The sequence below is a fragment of the Onychostruthus taczanowskii genome, unplaced genomic scaffold (assembly GCF_017590055.1).
Source record: "Onychostruthus taczanowskii isolate IOZ18803 unplaced genomic scaffold, ASM1759005v1 scaffold100, whole genome shotgun sequence".
In the NCBI taxonomy this organism is placed as follows: Eukaryota; Metazoa; Chordata; class Aves; order Passeriformes; family Passeridae; genus Onychostruthus; species Onychostruthus taczanowskii.
In genome coordinates, this window is record NW_024496527.1 from 752,682 (window position 1) to 774,719 (window position 22,038).

The 22,038-nt window shown below is 43.4% G+C and overlaps 1 protein-coding gene across 1 annotated transcript in view; it reads left to right on the forward strand.

Moving 5' to 3' along the window:
• The window catches only part of MAP4K5 (mitogen-activated protein kinase kinase kinase kinase 5), a 60,709-nt gene that overhangs the window by 10,130 nt on the left and 28,541 nt on the right, over positions 1 to 22,038 (forward strand). Inside the window, exons 2-3 of the mRNA XM_041410239.1 lie at positions 10,110 to 10,167; positions 21,175 to 21,265. Coding sequence (XP_041266173.1) covers positions 10,110 to 10,167; positions 21,175 to 21,265 — 149 coding nt within the window. The remainder of the gene's footprint in view (positions 1 to 10,109; positions 10,168 to 21,174; positions 21,266 to 22,038) is intronic.

The following is a 22,038-nucleotide window of genomic DNA, read 5'->3' on the forward strand; positions in this document are numbered from 1 at the left end:
TATCAACATGATTAACTTACACTACAACATAAATCCATAAAATGAAATATGTAAAGATTAAATCAAAACCATAATTATCATTGTTAACTGTGTTTATTAATCAATAAATCCTTTTAAAAATCATAGAACTAGGAATCTTATAACCTAGTTAAAGATGTAAACCAAACTCACCCTTCCTAGCTATGTAGAAAATAAGAAAATAAACCACGTCATCAAAAACAACTCTGAAATCCCATCTCTAACTCCTTCAAAACTCTTTCAAAAATCCCCATACCCAGGGATGCACCAAGTGTGAATTTAAAACCCTATAGAAACACAATAAAGAAAAGAAAATCTATATAGACAAGAGAAATGAGGTGAGATGGAAAATGTTCTCAAGCGTGTTAAAATTTAAAAATTCTTTTAAAATTCCACTTAAATCATCAGGCCAAATTTGCCAGAATATTCTAATTATTTAATAACCCATATTACTTGACCAGCACGGTTTTGGTTCATCTTTCAGAGTAAAGTGAGGAAGTCTCTGGCCAAGTGCTTGAAATCAGGTGACTGAAGTGAAACTGGTGCTCCATCACTGTAGATGAAATTGCAGAAAAATATTCTAATTTTCATGTGACATCTTTGAAAGAGTCTTGTTTCCAGGTGACGTCATTTACATGAGTTAATTGGTTAAAATGAAGAAAAACAATAATAATAAAAAATCAGACCAGTTCTTTTCCTCTGTTCTGGCTAAAAATAAAGTGAGAGGATGAGATAACTTGCACGATTTTCAGTTATCATCTCTAATGAAATGGCAGCATATTTCCTCTCTGCTTCATCAGCACAAGTGCAAAACATATTTTATCTGTAACCTTTCTCATGTACCAGCACATTCAGAATTTCAGTTTTTCCTCACTTAAAAACCTACTGAAATGTCATTTCTGTTTATTCCAACAGAATTCCAGGTTCTGATTTTTATCTCCTGAATTAGGAATATTGCTGATCACCATTTCATCACTATAAAATGGAGAGTGTAAATAAATGCTGGGTTTATTTTAGTAGGAACAGCTGTCCCAGGATCAGAAAGAAACATCAAATCTTACCCATCTCCCAGCCCAAGAAGGTGACAATTGATACAATCCAGATGCAAACCAAAGCTTAACTGTAGAACAGAAAAAGAATCTTCCAACTCCTATTTTTAGCTAATTTTCCTTTAGCTTCTTCAATTACAAAACTTCTTTATTAATTCTGTTCTGGTCACTGGTTTATTTAACAGTAAAGAGCAAAACACTGACCTGTTTTCTTCATCAAGGCAAATTTCTTGTTCGTTTTAATTTTTACTTAATTTTAAATTATTTAATTAATTATTCAATTTAAACTGAAATTTAATTTTAATTTTGAATTTTGTAATTGTGAGTTCATCTCTGAGAAACTGGAATTTTAAGGAGGTGATTACTGAATAACTTTGTTGAAGGTAGATCTTTCTACTTAAATTTGCATTTTCCACCTGAATCTCTCGAGATTCTGTTGGATAAATTATGATAAGGAAAAGGAGTTGATGTGGATTTTAATCTTTGGTTTGGAGGGTTTGAGATAACAGCTGCAATCTCAAAATTCTTTTTTTTTTCCCTTTAAAATGCCAGTGGAGGCTTCTCAGTTTTGCCTTTCTGAGGAGACACATCTCACTGTGTGTTAGCTCATATTTACAAAGCAGTAAAAAAATACCTTTTTCTTTGGTAAAGAAATAAATTATGGTCTGAAATTCTTTAGTTTTTTATTATAAAAAAAGCAACCCGTATTTTCCTTCAGAAATTCTTTTCTCCCTGCCTGGAAAGTCAGATTTTTTTTTTCTTTTTTAATTTTTTTTTGTCAGTAAAAGAAGACACATAGATATTGTCGTTCAAATATTTTGGTTGTCACATCTCTTAGTTCTTTCATCTCTAGGGAATAAATAAATTCCCCTGCAGCTGATGAAATGTATAATCTTTTAATGTTACTTGGGTTTGTAATACTCCATAATACTGTGAGGGTTTTTTTTGTCATGGTCTAAGCATTCAACATAGGAATACAATAAAAGTGTTTTACATTTATTCCCCCTATCTTCTGGTGAAAAAATCCTTTTAAAATCCATCTTGGTTTGTAGTTTAATGTATTTGAAGGTATATTTTCTTTTTTTTTTTTTTTCTCTTTTCCCTACTTTATACCCTGGCCTGTAAAGCTGTTGGGCATCTGTTCATTTTTGAGTATATCAGCAGCTCCATGGGCATTCTTTCATTTTCATCATCTTATGTTCAAAAATGTTTCCTATTCTCCAGGAAAGTGAGTTATTTCTAGTAGCTTTTCAAACCACTGTAATGCACACAGTCGTAACTTGAAAAGGTTCTTTTCTGGTTTGTTTTCTTCTCCAGCTGAGTCAAAATTGGGGCCTTTTAATTTTATTTTTTTTCCTCATGTGGTATTTGTTTGTGTCTTTTGTGCTGCATTAGTTGCTAAATAATACTTTTGTGGTCAGGGTCTGTTTCTAGCTTTTAGCTTTTCAGTTTTAGAAGGATGGTGCCAAATATTTTGCAAAGGAGGATCTGCCAAGAAAAATTTCATAGGAGAATAACCAACCTCTGCTGGGAAGCACAGAGCTGACTTTTGGGGGTTTTTTTCCCCCTCTAAATAAATGTTAAGTTGTGCATTGATCTTTGCTTTATTTTTGTTATCTTTATTGCCCCAGGTCTTTGTCCTTCAGTAATTATTACCAGGGATGAGAATTAAATGTTTTTAGTGGCTACTGAGCCCTACAAAACCCCTCTGCTTATACAAATGCTCAGTCTGGTTTTGTGGAGAATAAAGGGAGTTGGCCTCACATCATTAATGAGCTGTTAATCCCTTACTGCTTGAGTTAATTGGCCTTGAGTAAGAAAGTGTCAGAAGTCTCTCAGTGAAAGGTAGGTTCTCCTCCTCCCAATTTTCCCTGCCAGAGATAAACTATCTCAGTTTCACCAACTGCCAGCAAAAGTAAATACATTTAAGTCTTATTTGCATTATAGCTGTGGTCAGGAGTGCCAGCGGTGGATCTGGGATTCAGGTTTTAATGTGGAATTTCTTGAAATCCTGGCACTTCTGCACATTCTGGGTTCCGTCCTTGCAAGAGGAAGTGTGTAAATGTGGAAATAGGGAGTGACAGCTGGGAATTTTTCATCCAGCCTCGTGCTGCTGCTTGTTCTGAGGGATGAGGACTGGCAGTATCCATCTGGAGAGCACCCACAAAATCAATATTTGTCCTTGTGCAATATTCAGCTCAGGCATCCAAAGTGATGGCTCTGTTGCAACTACAGAATAAACTAGTAAAAATTAGCATGGAAATCTTCATTTTGGGTTTATCCCAAAAAGCAGTTTTGACTGCTGGTTGTAAGAGACCATTCTTTTTTAGTGTCTTGAATCTATAAAGTCTCTGTTTGGGAAATAGTTTCTGAAAGCCTCTGTGCCTTCCACTATAAAGGAGTCTGGTACTGCTCTCCACCTCCAAAAATCCAGCTGGAAGATTTCAGGGGGAACAATTGCCTCTGGATCTTTCTGCTTCCTAAAAGACAAACAGCCCTGAAAATCAAGAATGGTGTTCAGGTTTCTTTTTCCAGCAGCAAAGAGCAGCCAGACATGAGCCACAGGTGTGAGCAGAGCTGCAGGGAGGAGTGGAGAGTCCCTGTGGGGAGGGACAGCTCGGTGAGGAAAGGCTCAGAGATTTGGGGTTCTTCAGCCTGGAAGAGAGAAGCTTTGGGGTGACTTCACTGTGGCCTTTCAGGACCTGAAGGAGCCAACAAAAAGGATGGAGAGACTTTGGGTGAGGGCCTGGAGTGAAGGACACAGGGAATGGCTCCCACTGCCAGAGGGCAGGGCTGGGTGGGATATTGGGAATTGGGAATTGTTCCCTGGGAGGCTCTGGAACAGTTCTCCCAGAGCAGCTGTGGCTGCCCCTGGATCCCTGGCAGTGCCCAAGGCCAGGCTGGACGGGGCTTGGAGCAACCTGGGATGGTGGAAGGTGTTCCTGCCATGGCAGGGCTGGAACCAAACAATCTTTAAGGTCCTTTCCAACTCAAACCATTCTGGGATTTTGAGATTCTGTGGCAGTTGGTTCTCTTCTGGCACAAATCAACCTGTCCAGTAAGATTGGCATTAACACTTGCCAGAGTTGTCCAATTTTTGGGTTTTTTTAAGCTTTCCTTCTCTGTTCCAATTACATTTTTAATCCATGCACAGACCTTCAGAGGTGAAAGAATATGTTCAGTATCTGTTATAGAAACACTGTCAGCACCAAGCAGGAAGGACTTATCCAGTCTCACACTCTCTTTAGGTTTTCTTGGCATGGGGAATTTTGGCTTGATTTTGCTTATTTTGTCTTATATAAAAGAGGGTTAAAACCCAAACCAAGAACTGCAGCTGTGTGGGCTGGGTACAGGCACCATCTAGGGGGTACAATCTATGGATTGAATCCATTCCTGGGAGCCTTCTGAGGGTGCTTTGGGATGTGCTGGTCTTGGGAGAGGAACCAGCACACTCTACTTACTTCAAAACTGGGAAACACTCATGGGAGCTGCTATTTTGGGCTGGAGCCAGGGCAGGTGATTCTTCCCCCTGACACCAAGGTTTGGAGCTGCTCTGAGCAGATCTGGCTTGGTTCTGGCCTCTCTGCTTGGGTTAACCTGCAGAGTTTCAAGGATATTTTTTTTTTTTTTAGAGCTTTCAGAGAGTTTGGTTTATTTTACAAAATATCTTTCTGAATATACAGCACTGCAGAAAACAGGGATGTCCTCTTGTGAAGGAAGGCAACTTTAAGCTCACACAGTGCAGATTAACTCTTGTTGCTGTTAATTTGGGCTTTCTGAGTCATTTTCTGGCTTCAGCTGACATTTTAAGAATCCTCAACTCTACACTTGAGGTGTTAGACTGACCTGGTAAAGAGATTGTGTTTGAGAAGAGCAAACATCTTCTTTACAGTCATTAGGAGTATGTTGCTGATATTTGTTTTTTCCAGCTCTAGTTCCAAAGCATTTTTTTAAATCTGTCAGGTTTATGTAAATCACAGGTGTAAGCAGAATTGTATAGTTAATTGTGATAAACACTAGGAACATTTATTTAAACTTCTGCATTAGGACATAATTCAAATTCTGTTAGAGTCCAGCACATCACCATCCACCAAGAATTCCCTGTTTTTATGGTTTTAGGGCAGCCCATAAAATGGGAAACATCTCTTTGGGTCACTTCAGAGCTCTTGACAGTGGTAGATGTGAATTCAGAGATGCAGGAAGGTGGATTCAAGGCTCTGTGTGATAATACTGTGAGATATGGAAGGGAAAACTCAGCATAATGTGAATTTCCAAACCACACAGAGCAGGTTGGGAATTACAAAGTGTCAGAGGTCAGAAACTGGAAAGCAGAGGAGCTTGTCCTTCACTCCCAGGGCACGAGGTCAGGCACCTTTTGAAGGGATATTCAGTGACTGGGAACAAGCAGGCAGCACTTGAGGCAGCAGAACCTCGTGGTCAGGGGTGAGTGAAGCTTGGCAAGGGGTGAATAGGCTGGGGAGGGAGGGGAGGGCTGCCACAGGAGCTGCAATCAGCATTCAATTAATGAAGACACGCTCCAGCAAACAGCTCCTCTCTGAACGGGGCTGTTGATCCAAGGCTGGAGATGAGACAGTGACCATGGGGAGAGGAGAGGATTTCACCATGGAAATTGAAAATACTAATTTGGAGCCTGACAGAGGGATGATGCTGCATGAATCTTCCCTTTCTCTTCCTCTGTGGTTAGGAAGAGGACACTGAGCAGAGATTCAGATGTCCAAGAGATTCCCCCATTTTTGACCATCTCACGTGGCTCAGCGCTGTGGACCCCCTGGGCTGGAACTGTTTGGCTTGCACTCTTGGAAACAAACAAAACACAAGTGCAGAGTGCATAACTGGTTCTGAAACCAGTTCTCTGTGTTATTTCTGGTCACTGGCTGCAGAAAATGTCCTCCCCAGATTGTGTTTTCTCAGGTGTGGTGTTTGGGTGTGCAGTGGGAAGCGTCGCACACAGGGATTGCCACGGGCCTCACCTCATGTTCCACTGTCCCACAGGAGCTGTTTGGGAAGAAAGTCAAGTCTCAGTGGGAAAACCCAATGATTTTTTTGGTGTGTAATACTACAAAACTCTCCCAGCTCCCCAAAATATTCCTACTAACAGTGCTGTCCCAGTGGGGTGGGATGTGCTCCGTCACTACAGCAATGCAATAGGATATCCACAAAAAAAAAAGAGTATTTGTGTTTGTACTTTGTGTTTTGTTTTGTTTTATTTTGAACACAGATTCCATGTGATGCTCTGCAGTGTTAGTATTCAGCTGCTAAAATATTCTGGAAGAGCTGTGCTCAGTGGGATGCTGTCACTCATCCTCTGTCAGGATGTGGGATAGCTGAAGAGGTGACCAAAAGGCTGCTGCCAAACTCTTTTTCTCAGTAAATAAACTTTGTAAATGACATTGAGCAAATTAAAATTTGGCTGTGGTTCACCTCATTCAAATAGATTCTTGTTCTGATCCCATTCTTGTGTGGCTCATGTTGGAGCTTTGCAATCCTTCTGCCAAAATCCTGTACTTTTAGTTTGCATTCTATAGGGAACATGATCTTCAGGTTTGAATCCCATGAAATAAAATTAGGATCAATACTAATAAGGGTCAAAAAGCTCTGTCTTCCTCTTGGAGAAAGTCTTACAGCAGATATCTTGGGAATTTGGGATCTGCTTCTGTCCTGTGGAACTGGACCATCTTGCTGATGGAAATGTGGAAACCAACACTGAGTCTTTCAGTCTTTAGTGTCAAAGGAATTCTTAGGAGACTTTTTTATATATTGAAGGGATCAAGGCCAGAAAAATTAAAGTCAATAAGACATCTAACAAATTTTATCTTCCTTAAAGTGAAATACATCATTGAGGTTCATTATATATTTGTCATCTTTATGGGATAAATGCATATAAATTATTATTTTCTTTGTCAGTAATAGCTCACGAGATACTGAACAGGTCTGGATTGCTTGGCATGAAGTAACAGTTTCCCTGGTCTCTGGCTAATTTCAAAAATCTCAGCTGATTTTAAATTGAGACTTGAAATACAGAGGAAATTTCAAAGGATGAGGAGGAGGGAGATATTTTGCTGTTGGGCTCAGGAAATGTAAATAACATGAGATGAAGAACTGTAATTTCTTAGTCTGTAGTTCCCCCTCTGCAGTGCAGAGTTATATCAATAAGACAGACTGATAGATCATTACCTAATTTTTCACATTAGGGGCTTACATTTTTGTCAGATATCATTTCTAGTCAAATTTCAGGTTTGATTCACAAAGCCAGTGATGTTGACGTGGTGCTGGGACTTCCTTGGTAACTGCACCGTTCTTAGAAAAAAAATAAAAATAGAATGATGCAAACTGCAGTGACTCGTGGGAAATGAGGATTTCTTTGACTAACACATCCCAAAGTGATCTGAGGAATCCTGATGTGACATTTCTCATATCTAGGTGTGTACATGGAGAACCAGTTTTTAGCCCTGGCCTTGTTGCATTTTTAATGAGAGCAGTAATTCATTATTGATGGAGTGCTCAGCTGACAGGTGGCAGAGGGAAGGTGGAGCTGTGTGTCCCTGGGCAAAGCTGCAAGCCAAGAGCAGGGAACAAAAGCCTCTGGTGACATTTGGGTGACGTCCCTTGGGAAGCATTCTGAGTGATTTGCTGCGTGCTCACCATGCCGATGTCTAGACTGAAGATGTGAAACCATTCCTTGTCTGGGAGCATCCACACAAGGATTTTGAGGATCAGGGAACACTTTGGATTTTGCCTTTGGTTCTGGCACGACAGGAGTTAATGATCACGTGTGGTCTTGGTGTCATCAACTCAGGAATGTGTCTGGTGGAAGAGGAAAGCTGTGGGACCAGAAAACACAGACAACTTGATAGGTTTAGATCATAAATATCAACCCAGTGGGGACTTCTGTGTTCCAGCAGGCAGAGTTTGATGGTTGAAACCCAAAATAGTCCCTGTCCAAGCTATAGATTATATCTGAGCTTAGTGGTGAGACTGGAAAGCAGCGGGACACGATTTAGTGGAATTGTGTCGTGTGTGAGAGCTGGGAGCCAGGAGCTGCAGTGTTCCCCAGCTTGAACCTTCAGATCCCAGCCAAGCAGACCTTTGGCAGACTCCATCCATTCCTTCAGGCTTCAGCATGACAGTGGCAGTTACTGCTTGTGTGGAAAAGGAGTATTTGTGAGGAATACGATCCTTTTGGTACTCCAGAAGTGAAGCTGATACTCTGGAAATGGTGCAGGCGACTTCACCTGAACAGCTGAGCTGCTCCTGGGTAAAAGTGTGGATAGTGGAGCATCCCTGGCTGCACTGAGGCAGAGTGTGTCCCTGCTGGGAGCATCCCTGTTTCACAGTGGTCTAGCAGGACCAGAGCACTCCTAATCCTTTATTCTTTATCCTAATCCTTTATCCCGCTGGCATCCACCTGCTCCTTCTGGATTTTGAAGGGCACCAAAGATTTTGCAGTGGTCTAAAAAAAACACCTGGGTGGGAAGGTGCTTTCAGAAGTGGTGAATGTTTCCTTTGTGGTTTGCAGATGACTCTGAGTTCAGATTTGGTCTGCAGATGTTTGGGTCCTTTGTGGAGCTGTTCAGGTTCTCTTTGAGATCAGCTTGAGTCATATTTGTGTCCTTGGCCTGCATTTTGAAACCCATCTCATGTCTTAGCACTGCAGGACTTTGAAAGGCCACTCATTGGTTTGGTTCGGTTTGGTTTGGTTTGGTTTGGTTTGGTTCAGTTTGGTTTGGTTCAGTTTGGTTTGGTTTGGTTTGGTTCGGTTTGGTTTGTTTTTTTCCTGGCTGGAAAGCCTTTCCCTATTTTGAAGCTTGACTAAGTATTAATAAAACTCAGGGGTTAATCCTTCAGGCTCTTGATTTTCCTGTTTTTAAGACTTCTTGTCCTTGCAGAGGAGAAGAGTGTTCTGTAATGACTCCCTTCATGGGGTCAAATTTCCTTTGACCTCATCTTAAGTCCAAAATGATTTAACTTAACCCAGTTTTCCCTCCATTTTCTCTAACCACCTCTTCACCAGATTTCAGCTGTTCAGAAGACTCTGCATATTTGTTAGGTTAAGAATGAAACAATTGGGACTAAACTCCTGTAACTCTTGGATGCACAGCCTAATTAAATCAGGTTTTGTCCTGAATAATACTTTAGCTCTGGTGATGGTGCCTGAGTGATTTAGTTATTAGAAAGTGTTCACAAAATCCCCTCTTAAAACTTTCTGTATCTGAGGTTCCTGTGACATCTTCTTCCAGCACTGAATTCTCAGCTGAAATTTGGAGCATATCCAGAGAGGACAGTTCTGTAAAGGCTTAATTGGAGCTGCTGCTTCTGAGGAGGAGGACTGTGGGACCAAGGAGGGAGTTTGCAGAGTGAAATTGTTGCAGAGAGCTGTGACTCATCCCTGGTGCCTCTGCAGTGCCTCTCCTGCCCCTCTCAGTTCCACTTTTGGGGCACTCTGAGGTTCAGCACCATGAGATGGGTGACCCCTGGTGCATCCTTGAGTGCCAGAAGCTTCCCTTAAAAAATGGTGCTTGAGAGGGGTGAACTCTCATTTCCAGGTTCAGGTTGGACATGAGGAGGAATTTCTTCCTCAAAAGGGTGGTCAGGGGTTGGAAGGGGCTGCCCAGGGAGGTTTGGAGTCCCCATCCCTGGAGGTGTCCAGGGAATGACTGGATGTGGCTCTCAGTGCTCTGGGCTGGGGACAGGGTGGTGACAGTCACAGATGGGATGACCTTGGAGGGCTTTTCCAGACTCAGTGGTTCTGTGATTTGATGTTTTAAAGTCTGCAAAAGAACTGTCAGGAACACTTCACAATTCCACCAGGCTGGTGCTGTGCTAATTCCAAACCCAAATTATCCTCACCCACGTTGGTCTCAGCTTTGCATTGTATTTGTATCAGACAACATCTTATTTTTGCACAATCTGTAAGACTGTGGGGTGCCTTTGATTTATGATTAAATATGTCTTAACTATCCTAACTATATCTAAATATCCATCTTAACTATATCTAAATATATCTTAACTGTCTCGTTTCAGGCTAGAAATCTTCATACAGGAGAACTGGCTGCTGTAAAAATAATCAAGTTAGAGCCTGGTAAGTTTTACATTCTTTCCTGTATTTTTGAATCACATTTTCATTTTTTCCATGTGTTTATTTTCACCCACTGTGAAGTTCTAGACAAAAGAAGTGTTTGGGGTTGGGTTTTTTTTGTAGTTTCAGTGGTTAGATGACAGGAAGCCCTGCAGGATGTACCACTGCTCTTGGCTGTGTCAGGCTCACTATTTCCTTGTTTGTTCTTATCTGCCTGATCAATTGCTGCATGAAGAGATGTTGCAATTACAACGTGTTATTAGTACAAAGAGGAGATTAGGGACAGATGGTAAATTGTGAGCTCTGAGCCAGTGAGGAGCTGGAGGGCTGTGGGAGTTGAAGGGGGGAAGGGATCAGGCAGTGATCCCAACTCCCACCAAAGGTGTGCTGGGAAAAGCAGAGCCCTGTGTTTGAATGTGTCATCTTTTCTTTCAGCTGTGCCGAGGGAGGGGGATGGCTCCCACTGTCCATGGAGTTTCTGCCACTCCTCCTAAAAGCAGGAGACCCAGGGGATCTCCCTTGCTGCCCAGGAGATTTCCTGAGCTGGAGTTTCATCTGAGTTCTGCACAGAGAGTTGAAGTCTGAAATTGTGTCCTGAGTGGAAATCATAGAATCCTAGCATGGTTTATGCTGGAAGGGTCACAAAATCCCAGAATGATTTGAGTTGGAAGAGAACTTAAAGACCATCTGGGGCTGAAGGGCTGAGAGGATGGTTAATTTTTATTTCTGGTTGGTTCTGTGCAGAAAAAGAAATGGGTTTGAAGGCTGAAGGTAGAAAAAGCATGGAGATACTCAGGGGAGAAGTGAAAACCACTGCCTTTGGGTGACTGTAACTGCTCAGCCCCCTTGGCAGAGCAGGCCTGGGTTAATTAACCTTTCAGTGATAGGGTTAATTAGGCAGTGGGAGCACAGGGGGATCCTTCACACCCAGAGTTTGAGGCAGTGGGGCTGTGGAGAGCAAACCACTCTCTACAGCAGGGCTGTGGTGAGGCAGAGCGATGCTTTAGTGACAGAAAAAGGACAATAATAACCCACTGCTACCTTGGTGAGGAGCTTCCTCCAGCACTGTGTCGCTGCAGCTAATCCAGATGAAGTGTATCTGCTTTTATTCTGAATTTGAGGAACTGTTTTGGAAGCTGAAGTGAAGCAGAGGCCAAATCTCCTGTCGATGGAACTGAGGGAGGAGCAGGTTCTGCATTTCCTTGGTGCTGCTTCAGCACTGCAGTGATAAACGCAAGACTCTGGCCCCAGTTTTAATTAGCACTGATGACCATGTCTTGTGTTTAATTATATTGGTCTGATCACCACAGGGAAGCCATTTTTTCTGGTTTGTTTTGGTTTGGTTTTTTAAATCCATCTTCTTTTAAACGTTGCCAACCTGATCTCCATCCATCTCATGTACACCCACAGCCTCCTGGCAGGGATCTTGCTGGGTGCTTGGTTTTTAAGGAGGATTCACAGCATTTATTTACTTACTTACTCCTTTTTCAGTTTTCATGTTCAAAATACTTCAGATTTTTAAAGAAATTATTAATTGGCTGCTACACACTTCAGTTTTCTGACTAATTTTAAGGGTTTTGAGTAGTTTTTGAAGACACTAAATTGCAGGTCACTGTCAATTCCTGGACCAGGTCAGGAGCTGTTGGAATTCCCTGTGGTGGTTCCCTGGGAAGGGCAGCCCCTCCAAACACCAGCACAAGTTCCTTTCACATAGTAGGGCACAGCTGGAATAAAAGTAATAATAAATTTTCTAAATTAGAAAGTGGAGAAATAGGCTTGGGAGTTACATACAGCATCTTCTGGAGAGGAGGAGGAGGAGGCTCATCGATGGCAATTAATTAGCTGATGGAAAAATAAGAGCTCCAAACTCAACACTGGATTAATCCATAGACAGGGGAATTAGGAGCAAAAGACAAAAGGCTCTGAAGCAGAGAGTGCTCCAGAGGAGGTGAGGAATGTGCTGAATGAAAGGTGAAGGGATTGCACTCAGTAAAATGGCAGGATTTGAGGAGATCAGGATACTCCTGGCATGGCAGGGGTGAGTCCTGGTTTATTCCTGTTCCTCCCTCATCTCCTGCAGGTAGTGCTCAAAGAGAGCTGGAAACAGATCCCAGCATGGATCTGTATTTTATTTCATCAGCTCTTACCTTTGTCTCTTCTCCAGACAAAGAAAATACAATCTCAGCTTGGAAGGCTGCTGTCACTAATTCATTTGAATTTGGGGCAGTTCTCTAGGTCTGCTCCCACAGTCACTTGGAGTCAAAATAGTGTTTTTCCCTTTTTTTCTTTTTTTTAATTTTTTTTTTTTGGCATAGACTTTGGAGAGCATTAGGCAAAAGTATTATGGCACGCTAATGACATTTCCCAGCATTCCCTGAGCACAAATGCTTCAGATAATTTGGAAGCCAATTCTATTTCAGAAACTAATCCAACTGTACTCAGCAGCATAGCAGCCAAAACTGTCTGAAACACTAAAGCCTCTTCCTTCTATGGGTTTAGCAGATGAATCTAGAGGGGACCCAATACAAAGAGGGAACTATTTGCCAGTGGAGTTTTCAGCCACGGAACTTTCTCCCTGGGAGAATATCATTAAAAGTATTTTTAAATATGCTAATGTCTGTTTGAAGTACTGCTGTCATGATAACTAATGCCCTCTGTCGTGCTCAGAACCTTCTGCAAGGTTACAGAAGAATCTCACTGCTGGGTTTTTGGGGTTTTTTTTTTTGGTGCAATGATTGCATTTTCCATTTGAGATCCCAGAAATAGGCAGTTACCTATTTCAAGCTGGATGTGAAACCGGACAGGAGCTGCAGGAGGCAGAGTCCTGCAGAGGTGTGAGGTGTGCTCAGTGCATTCCAAGGCAGACCTGCTTCATGAGGTGTGTGCTGAGCCCTGTGGTTCAGCCAGCTCAGGAAGGGGATTTTCCACACAGGATCAGAGTCGGGGTCACAGGGGGGTCTGGCCCCTCTGAGAGCAGCACTGCAGAGCTGCCCTGTCAGCCCTGCTGGGGCAAGGCAGCCTCCTTTCCCATACAATGAATTCCCCAAAGGTGACATGAGCTGTGGAGAAGAACCAGCCTGAGGCTGATTTAAACTAAGCCTGAGGCTGATTTAAACTAAGCCTGCTGGGCTTTAACTGTTGTTGGTAGCAACTGGGGTTGAAGAAATATGAAAATAACTTCTCATTAGCACCCACACCTTCCATGCCTCGTGCTGTGCAGCCTGGTTGGGTTTGGGATTGTTTCTGGGGCCAAATTCCAGAGTTCCAGAGCCATTAAAAGCTGGACATGGGCTGTGTGTGCCCTTCCATGTCCCACATGGTGCTGGCACAGCCTCAAAGCTGCTCAGCCCCACACAGAGCAAAGCAGAGGCAGCGTGGACTTGGAATCCAGAGTGCCCAGAATTTTAATTGCATCCAACTGATGTTGAAATGGGATCAGATTTTACTTTGCATCCTTATAATGAATTTATAATCCACTGTTCTTCTTAAGAAATGTGTGGATCCAGAGCAAGACCCAGGTAGTACAAGTTTTCACTTAAAACAGAGTTTTTGGGATGGGGAAAGTCAACAGAAGGGGTTGTGGTGGGGGAAGGAAGTGCTACAAGTAGGGAAGAAGCTGCAAAGTTCCACATTTTAGTTGGAAAGTAAGAAAGAAAGAGTGTGGCACTTGGGGGGAGTTAGGAGAACACATCATTTGGCAAAATACATAAAGAAAAACAGCAACAGTGAAGATCAAAGACTGAGCTGTGCAACTGTGGGTAGGTGAGGCAAGGAGGGAGGAAAAGAAACTGCCAAGAGAGAGGAATCCCAGAATCCCTAGATGGTTGGGGTTGGAAGGGACCTTAAGGATGATCCTAATCCACCCCTGCCATGGGCAGGGACACCTTCCACCATCCCAGGCTGCTCCAAGCCCTGTCCAGCCTGGCCTTGGACACTTCCAGGGATCCAGGGGCAGCCACAGCTTCTCTAGGCAATACCAATTCAATTCTATATTTTTAATTACTAATTATATGTTGAGAGGCTGCTCATAAACAGGACCCAGGCAGGGCAGAAGAGAAAATCCACAGGGAAATTGTTCTGGTGTTGGACCTCTCACTCCAAACTCTGGTGTGCTCCTTGCTGTGGAGCTCGTGGCAGCACATCACCATCAGAAATGTTTAGCATCAGCAGAGAGATAATGAGGACCATCAGTGGTTAGCAGTTGGCAGCTCCATGCCCAGCAGGAAAATCTGCTGGTGGAAACATCACTGTTTCCAAATAGCTGTTCCTGCTTGGAATCGAGTTTCTTGAGTTTCAAGTTTGGGGAATTGAAATTCTTTCTGTCAGACTGCAGGTTTCCAGGAGTCCTGCGAAAAGCAGTCTGGATAAAACAGCATATAAAAAACTTCTATAGAAGATATGGATAAAACAGGATGAAAGATGCTGCATTTTGGGAAAGCCATGCCTTTCATCAGCACAGCCTGAACATTCCTGAGGTTCAGGAGAGTGGTTTGGAGTGAGTGACTGGGATCTGTTGGAGCATGGGGATTTTGGGGACCTCACCTGTGTGAGAGGCTGGGAGAACTGGGAATGTTCACCTGGAGAGGAGAAGGCTCCAGGGAGAGCTCAGAGCCCCTTGCAGGCTCTAAAGGGGCTCCAGGAGAGCTGGAGAGGGACTGGGGATGTTACTTGGCTGTGGACTAGGGCAGAGAGTTATCATTCCCATAGGGATTCCTCTCCTTGTTTGGGAACTCAGGTTGTTGAAATAAGAAATGTTTGAGGAGTGGTCCCAGAGGCTGCAGTGGTATGACCCTGCTCTTCGTCCTTCAAGTGTTCCTCCAATCCTGTTGTTAAATATAATCTAATTTTTAAATTACAAATGTTAATTACAGTGTTAAAAATCCCAAATCTTCCTTATAGTACTAAAAATTCCAGGTCAAGCTGCCTGGAGAGGATTGGGAGTCACATCTCCATGTCCATCATGTCCATGTCCATGGTGGGGACTGAGGGGGATTGCGCAGGAGTGCTGCACCTTGAAGGTCTGGTCTCTTCAAATGTGCCTCTGTCCCACTCTCTGGTGGCACTGGGATGTCTCTGGGTGCCACCACTTCTCTCCTCCCTCTGCTCCCACACAGCACCAGCCCCATGGTGCAGCTCTGAAGTGATGCAGAAATTAAATTAATTAATTTAAAACAAAACCCAGGAATTTCTCCCTCAAGAAGTCACCTTTTGGACAGCAGAAGGGTTCACAGTTCTTCCCAGGGCTTGTTGTGACAAGTGACCTGGGCTCTTCTTGCAGGATGGGACCACTCAGAGCAGTGGAGCAGGTGAAAATGTGTGCAGGAATAAACTTAACTAAAACCCATCAGGATGAGGAATGCCCAAAGATGCAGCAGTGCTGTGTGATGGGCACTGGAGCCAGCAGAGCCTTCCTGTGCTGCAGGATCCAGGGTGCAGCTGCTCTCCATCCAGGAAAACTTGGCAGGCTCTCTCTACATTCCAGCTGTGCATAGAATCATGCAATGGTTTGGTTTGGAAGGGACCTAAAGCTCATCCCATTCCCCCCCTGCCATGGCAGGGACACTTCCACTGTCCCAGGCTGCTCCAGCCCCAGTGTCCAACCTGGCCTTGGGCATTGCCGGGGATCCAGGGGCAGCCACAGCTGCTCTGGCAATTCCAGCCCAGCCAGCAATTCCCAATCTCCCATCCATGGCTGCCCTCTGGCAGTGGGAGCCATTCCCTGTGTCCTGTCCCTCCATGCCTTGTCCCCAGTCCCTCTCCAGCTCTCCTGGAGCCCCTTCAGGCCCTGCCAGGGGCTCTGAGCTCTCCCTGGAGCCTTCTCCTCTCCAGGGGAACATTCCCAGCTCTCCCAGCCTCTCACACAGGTGAGCTCTGCAAGTAGAATAATTCACAGCTCTTGATGTGCCACCAGTTTCCTCCATCATCTCCCATTTAAATTCAAATTTACCATGAATTTACCAGCCCTTACCTTGCTCGTCTTCTGGGATGGGCTCAGATCCCAGCCCCCTGACAGGGGGTGGGTTCCTGCAGTTCCCTCCCTGGCAGCTGGGGATGAGCAGCCTCTTGTGCTGTCCAGGGAGAATATTGCACTGTGGGGCTGTGTGCCTCTCTGCAGAGCTAAAACCCCACAGCAGAGGAGGCTGCAGTGACTCAGTCCCTGCTCAGTCTCAGACTTTGCAGCATTCCCCTGATGGATGTTCCCACCCAGCGTGCCACACATCCCAAAACTGCCAACATGTGAGCAGGCAAAACCCAGTCTTCCCAATTGCCCGTTGTTCACCATCAAATCCCTGACCTCTAAACCAGATTATTTATGGATATTTTGTCACCTTTTGTCTAATTCTTTTTATCTTGCTGTCTCCCTCTCAGTGAAGTATTTTCTACAAATTTCTGTCTGTTTTTTTCCTGCTGTCCAAGGATATTTAATTTTTGCCCTATTCCAGTGTCTCTTGCCAAGATTAATACTGCAGCTGCCTGGAAACTCTGAATTGGTTTGTTTTGTATTCATTCTTGTCGTCTTTGAGCAGCTATACATCTTCACTCCTATCTCTGAGTCTCATCTTTCAGAATATTTTCCTCCATATTTTAGCCAAACTATTCTCATGGATAACTTCTCTTCTTTCCATCTGTTTGCTACTTCTCTGTCAGCTCCCTGTCTTTTTTCTCTTCCAAATCCTTTTTTTCCCCCTTTCTCTATAAGTAACCCCCATTTCTTGCATAAATTCTTCATTTATAAATAGCAAATCACAAGATCATCTTTCCTGTCTCCTTCTACTACAGGCAGCATCATTCCAAGTCATTCCTGGTGGGTTTTGTATTGATGTTTTCTTCTTTTTTTTATTTTCCTTTGTCGGAAATTTCAACCAAAAAAATGTTGGAAATTTGACAAAAAAGCAAACATCCCAGATTCCCATCCCTGATATTACTCCAGTTAGGAAAACCTTTTCATCTGTCCAGGCAATGTAGGTGAAGGCAATTTAAGCAAATGGCTAATTGTCCTATTACAAAACTGGAGACAGATTGTCCCTTCTCCCCACTTCCCTGCTTTTATGTGCAGGAAGGTTGTTATCTTCTCACTGTCAGTCCTTTTCTAGCCCAAATCTCTGCATTCCCTGCAATTTTCCCCCGTTAGTCACGGTTCCTAGAACTGCCTTGGCGCTCGGCAGCGCGATCCACGCGCAGCTCCAGCTGCTGCCTGCAAGGTTTTGCTGTTCTGGGGATGTTCTCAACCATGGTTTCCACATGGGGCAGTGTGGAGTCTTTGTTTCTTTGTGCCAGGGTTGGGATTAAATGCACAAGGCAGTATTTATTGTTGGGATTCAGATGTTTATTAGTTCTTATTTATGTTTGTCTGGCTTTGAAAAGCCAGCTTTCTGCTAAGGAATGCAGGAGCCTTCCTTGAAACGGAAAATGTAAACCTCCTCTCTCTGAATTGTTATAATTTTGAAATTAAGGGGCTCCTAGGCAAAGATATGGGAATGGGAATAGAATAAAACTGCCCAATGAACAGCAGATAATTGCCCCAGCTCTGACAGATGGCAATAAAATACACACATATCTTACAAACCAGGACAATGTCACAGTCTCACAAACCCTGAGTTCTGCAGCACTTCACTCTAACAAACTAAAAATGGAGCCCTGTCTCTCTCTCTCTCTACAAGGCCTTTTAGGGATAAACTGTCCAATTAAGAAATGACACCTCAATTATTTTCACTTTTAACCCAAGAACCAACCACCCCTGCCTGCAATGGGGACTTTTTATCCAATTACACAAAAACACCCAAACCTATGGAGAAGGTGAAGAAGAAGGACAGCACTGCCCTAAAACCTCCATCTTGCTTTTTATCTATTACTATATTTTAAAACCTTCAACTCTTAAGTTTTCTACCTGTGATATCACACACTTCCATCCAAACTCCACACCCACAATCCCAGTTCTGTCATTCCATTTTGGAAGCTCCTCCAGGCCTCAGGTCAATGCAGTGTTCTCTTGTGGGTCAGAGTCTGTCAGCACAGAAAGTCTGAAATTCTCAGCGTCCAGGGTTCCAACAGGTCAGGATTCAGCTGTGCTGAAAGGCTGCAGCTGACATTTCAAGGATTCTTTGGTTTGAAGAGGCCACTGGCATTTGGCATTGGATCCTCTGAGCTCCAGGACAGCGGGTAGGGGAGAAAGATGAAATTTTTTCAGTGTGGGGTGGGAGGATTTTGCTTTCAATCTTATTCAGATTTGACTTTCTTGAAAATACTTGAGTAGTTTGAAAATGCTCCAGTTTTGTCTGAGAGAATTCAATGATTTCCTTTAGGAAGATTGTTGGAAAAATGGGAGGAATGAATCCATGAGATTTAAGCTTGAGTTAAAGAATCTTATAAAAATGAATGAGAGGGAATTTAAACAAGGGCCTGGAGGGACAGGACAAGGGGGAATGGCTTTAAACTGGGAGAGGGTAGATTTAAGGTAGATATTGGGAAGGAATTCCTGGCTGGGAGGGTGGGGAGGGGCTGGGATGGAATTCCCAGAGCAGCTGTGGCTGCCCCTGGATCCTGGCAGTGCCCAAGGCCAGGCTGGACACTGGGGCTTGGAGCAGCCTGGGACAGTGGAAGTGTCCCTGCCATGGCAGGAGTGGGATGGGATGGGATTTAAGTTCCCTTCCAACCCAATCCATGATTCTCTAAACTCAGGAATCCTTCACTCACTGTGATAATTTATGTGTGAATCCAAGCGAAGCTGTAGCTGCAAGGAACCTCTAAACCAAGCCCAGTGTGAACTCTGTGCTAATTTTATGGAAATTGTGTTGCCTTTTCTCTTTTTCATTGGTTAAAAAAGTACTACTGATGTTTATAAAAAGCCTCTTGACATTTGAAACTTCTCTACTACTGTTTTCCTGCCCCAGTGAAGTGTTTCTTCATGTAATTCAACATCAAGAACCCCTTGAGGATTTACTTAAATCAGTCAGGGGTGGGTTCCTGTGAGTGGGTTCCCTTTTACCTTTGTATTTTGTAGTTATTTTCTTAAATGAAAGCCTGGCAGTCACTGAGACATAAAGGCTGTGATAATTTCTTTTATAACACACTGGTACTTCTTTTGCCAGTGACACAGTTCTCAGGGAAGCTGCCTCACAGCTCAGCAAATACAAACATCTGTTTTAAAAGAGGTTATTAAAAAATATTAGCTGTGCTGCTACTTGAATAAACACATGAAGAATTCAATTTACACCAGTGCTTGAGTCCTCTTGGACTTGTCAAAATCATCTAAATTAAAGGGAGCAGGATAAAGCTCTTCATGTTTTCTGGGTTGGACATCCCTGACTTGAATATAGGAGGGAATTTTACTGGGGAAACTTGAAACAAAAGTAAACATCCCAGAATAATTTGGGTCGCAAGGGACATTAAAGCTCATCCCAGTGCCACCCCCAGCCATGGGCAGGGACACCTTCCACCATCCCAGGCTGCTCCAAGCCCTGTCCAGCCTGGCCTTGGGCACTGCCAGGGATCCAGGGGCAGCCACAGCTGCTCTGGGCACTCTGTGCCAGGGCCTGCCACCCTCACAGCCAAGAATTTCTTCCTCATATCCCATCTAAATATCCCTTTCTTCAGCTTAAAGCCATTCCCCTTTGTCCTTCCATTTCAAATGATGAAAAAAGTTAATAATATATAAAATAAAGCAGAGCTGCAGGGTTTGAGTTCAGGATTCTGGGGAGACCATTCTCTGCTTGGAAATTCTCTGAAGGGGATTTATTATGTGTATAAATACAAACAGAAAATGCATCTCTGAAATTATTGCTTTTTTAATTTATAAGAAATTATCCTTTTATGTTAGAGTGGCAGAACATGCCGTGCTCATAATGGATTTTTTCACCAAAAAAAAAAACCAAAGTCTTTAGGATGTGCCAATGTGCACAATCACCCAGCCCCCCCTCCTGAGCTCTGAGTCAGCTGAGTGGGTGTGCAGGCTCATATGCTCCATCCAGGTCCCTTGGGAATGAAATATTCCTCATAACCAGCCTGTGGAACGTGGGCTCCACTCTTTCCAGGCTCTGGAATTCAGCAATCCTCACTGCTGGGAGCCTTGTGCTGGGAGCAGCTGGGTGGAAACAAAGCTTGAAAAGTCAATTTTGAATTTCCTCCTGTCCCTCCCTGGCTCCCTGTGCTCCTTTCCTGGAGCTCTCTGAACTCCTGGTCACTCTCAGGCCACCAGCTCTGGTGGTCTTCAAGAAATATTTGTGCCAGGCCTGCTCTCTTGGGCTTCAGAAAATATTTGTGTCTCACTGTTGGAGTTCTGGATGCTGAGAATTTCAGAGTTTCTGTGCTGCCAGGCTCTGACCCCCAAGAGAACACTGCATTGACCTGGGGCCTGGAGAAGCTTCCAAAATGGAATGGCAGAACTGGGATTGTGGGTGTGGGGTTGATTAGAAGAGTGTGATATCACAGGGTGGAAAACTTAGAGTTTGGGGATTTAGAATAGTATAATATATATATAAAGCCAGAGGGAGGTTTTAGGGAGGAGGCTGCTCCTTCTTCTTCACCTTCTTCTCCATGGGTTTGGGTGTTTTTGTGTCATTGGATAAAAAAGTCCCCATTGCAGGCAGGGGTGGTTGGTTCTTGGGTTAAAAGTGAAAATAATTGAGGTGTCATTTCTTAATTGGGCAGTTTATCCCTAAAAGGCCTTGTAGAGAGAGATGGGGCTCCATTTTTAGTTTGTTAGAGTGAAGTGCTGCAGAACTCAGGGTTTGTGAGACTGTGACAGAGATAAGAACTGATAAACACCTGAGCCTGAACCTGAACCATGATCTCGAGTGCCTTTGATCCTGACCTTAACAGAGGTAGAACAAAGAATCCAAAACCCAGCACCCCAGCAAAGCACAGCACAAGGAGTCCAGCCGGGTGATGGGCTGGTGTGCTCAAGGCTTTGGCCAGGATCCAGACCCTTGGAATGTTTTCCCAAATTCTGTGCATCCCTCCAGAGCTCTCTGAACGTTCATCATGTAACCCTGGCTGCTTCCTGTTTTTCAGGAGATGACTTCTCACTGATCCAGCAGGAGATATATATGGTTAAAGAATGCAAACATTGCAACATAGTCGCCTATTTTGGGAGTTATCTCAGGTAAATCCCACTTTTTCTATCAATATTCCTGCTGGTTCTCTCCTAAAACAATCCCAGTCTGGTTTAGTCCTGTATTCTCATTAAATCTTCTTCCAGAGGTTGAATTGCCCTTGGTTTTTTGTTGTTGATATTTTTTAAAGCCAACCCAACTGGCTCTAAAAAACAAAAGTGACTAATATTGTGTTTTCTCTGCTGGCCAAAAGGCTTGGAATATTTTTATCACTAGGAACAGAAAGAAACATTTCCCTTGGAGACTCTTGCAACATATCCAGTCCTACTCACACATTTATCAGTTCTCATATAAAAGCAGCTCATTTATTTCTCTAGAGCAGAATTGCCTTTGGATATTTTATTTAATTATAGTTGTCTGGGCTATGAAAGTATGGCTGGGGAGTTAAAAACCCGAGCTGCTGGTAATAACATTTCTCACAGTTCTGGTGTAGCAGAGGCAGAGCCAAGGTGGTGTCAGCTCCCTGCACCTTCCATTAAATGTTATACAGGAAAATATTGAATATTATACAGGAAATCTGGGAAAATTCTCCATTTCTGTGCAACTCTGCCATTTATCAATTGGCTCTGTGGGGATATAAATCTGCACTTTGCCTGCTTGGTCTTTTTTCTATGAGACTTCATCTTTTTCTTGGAGGGCTGCATTTAAATAATCCCTGCAGCCCAAATGGACTCAACTGGAATTAAATTTCTAATTTCTAATTCTGAATTTCTACTTCTGCACTTTGGAGGGCATGAAGAGTTTTTTAGATACAATGATGTAA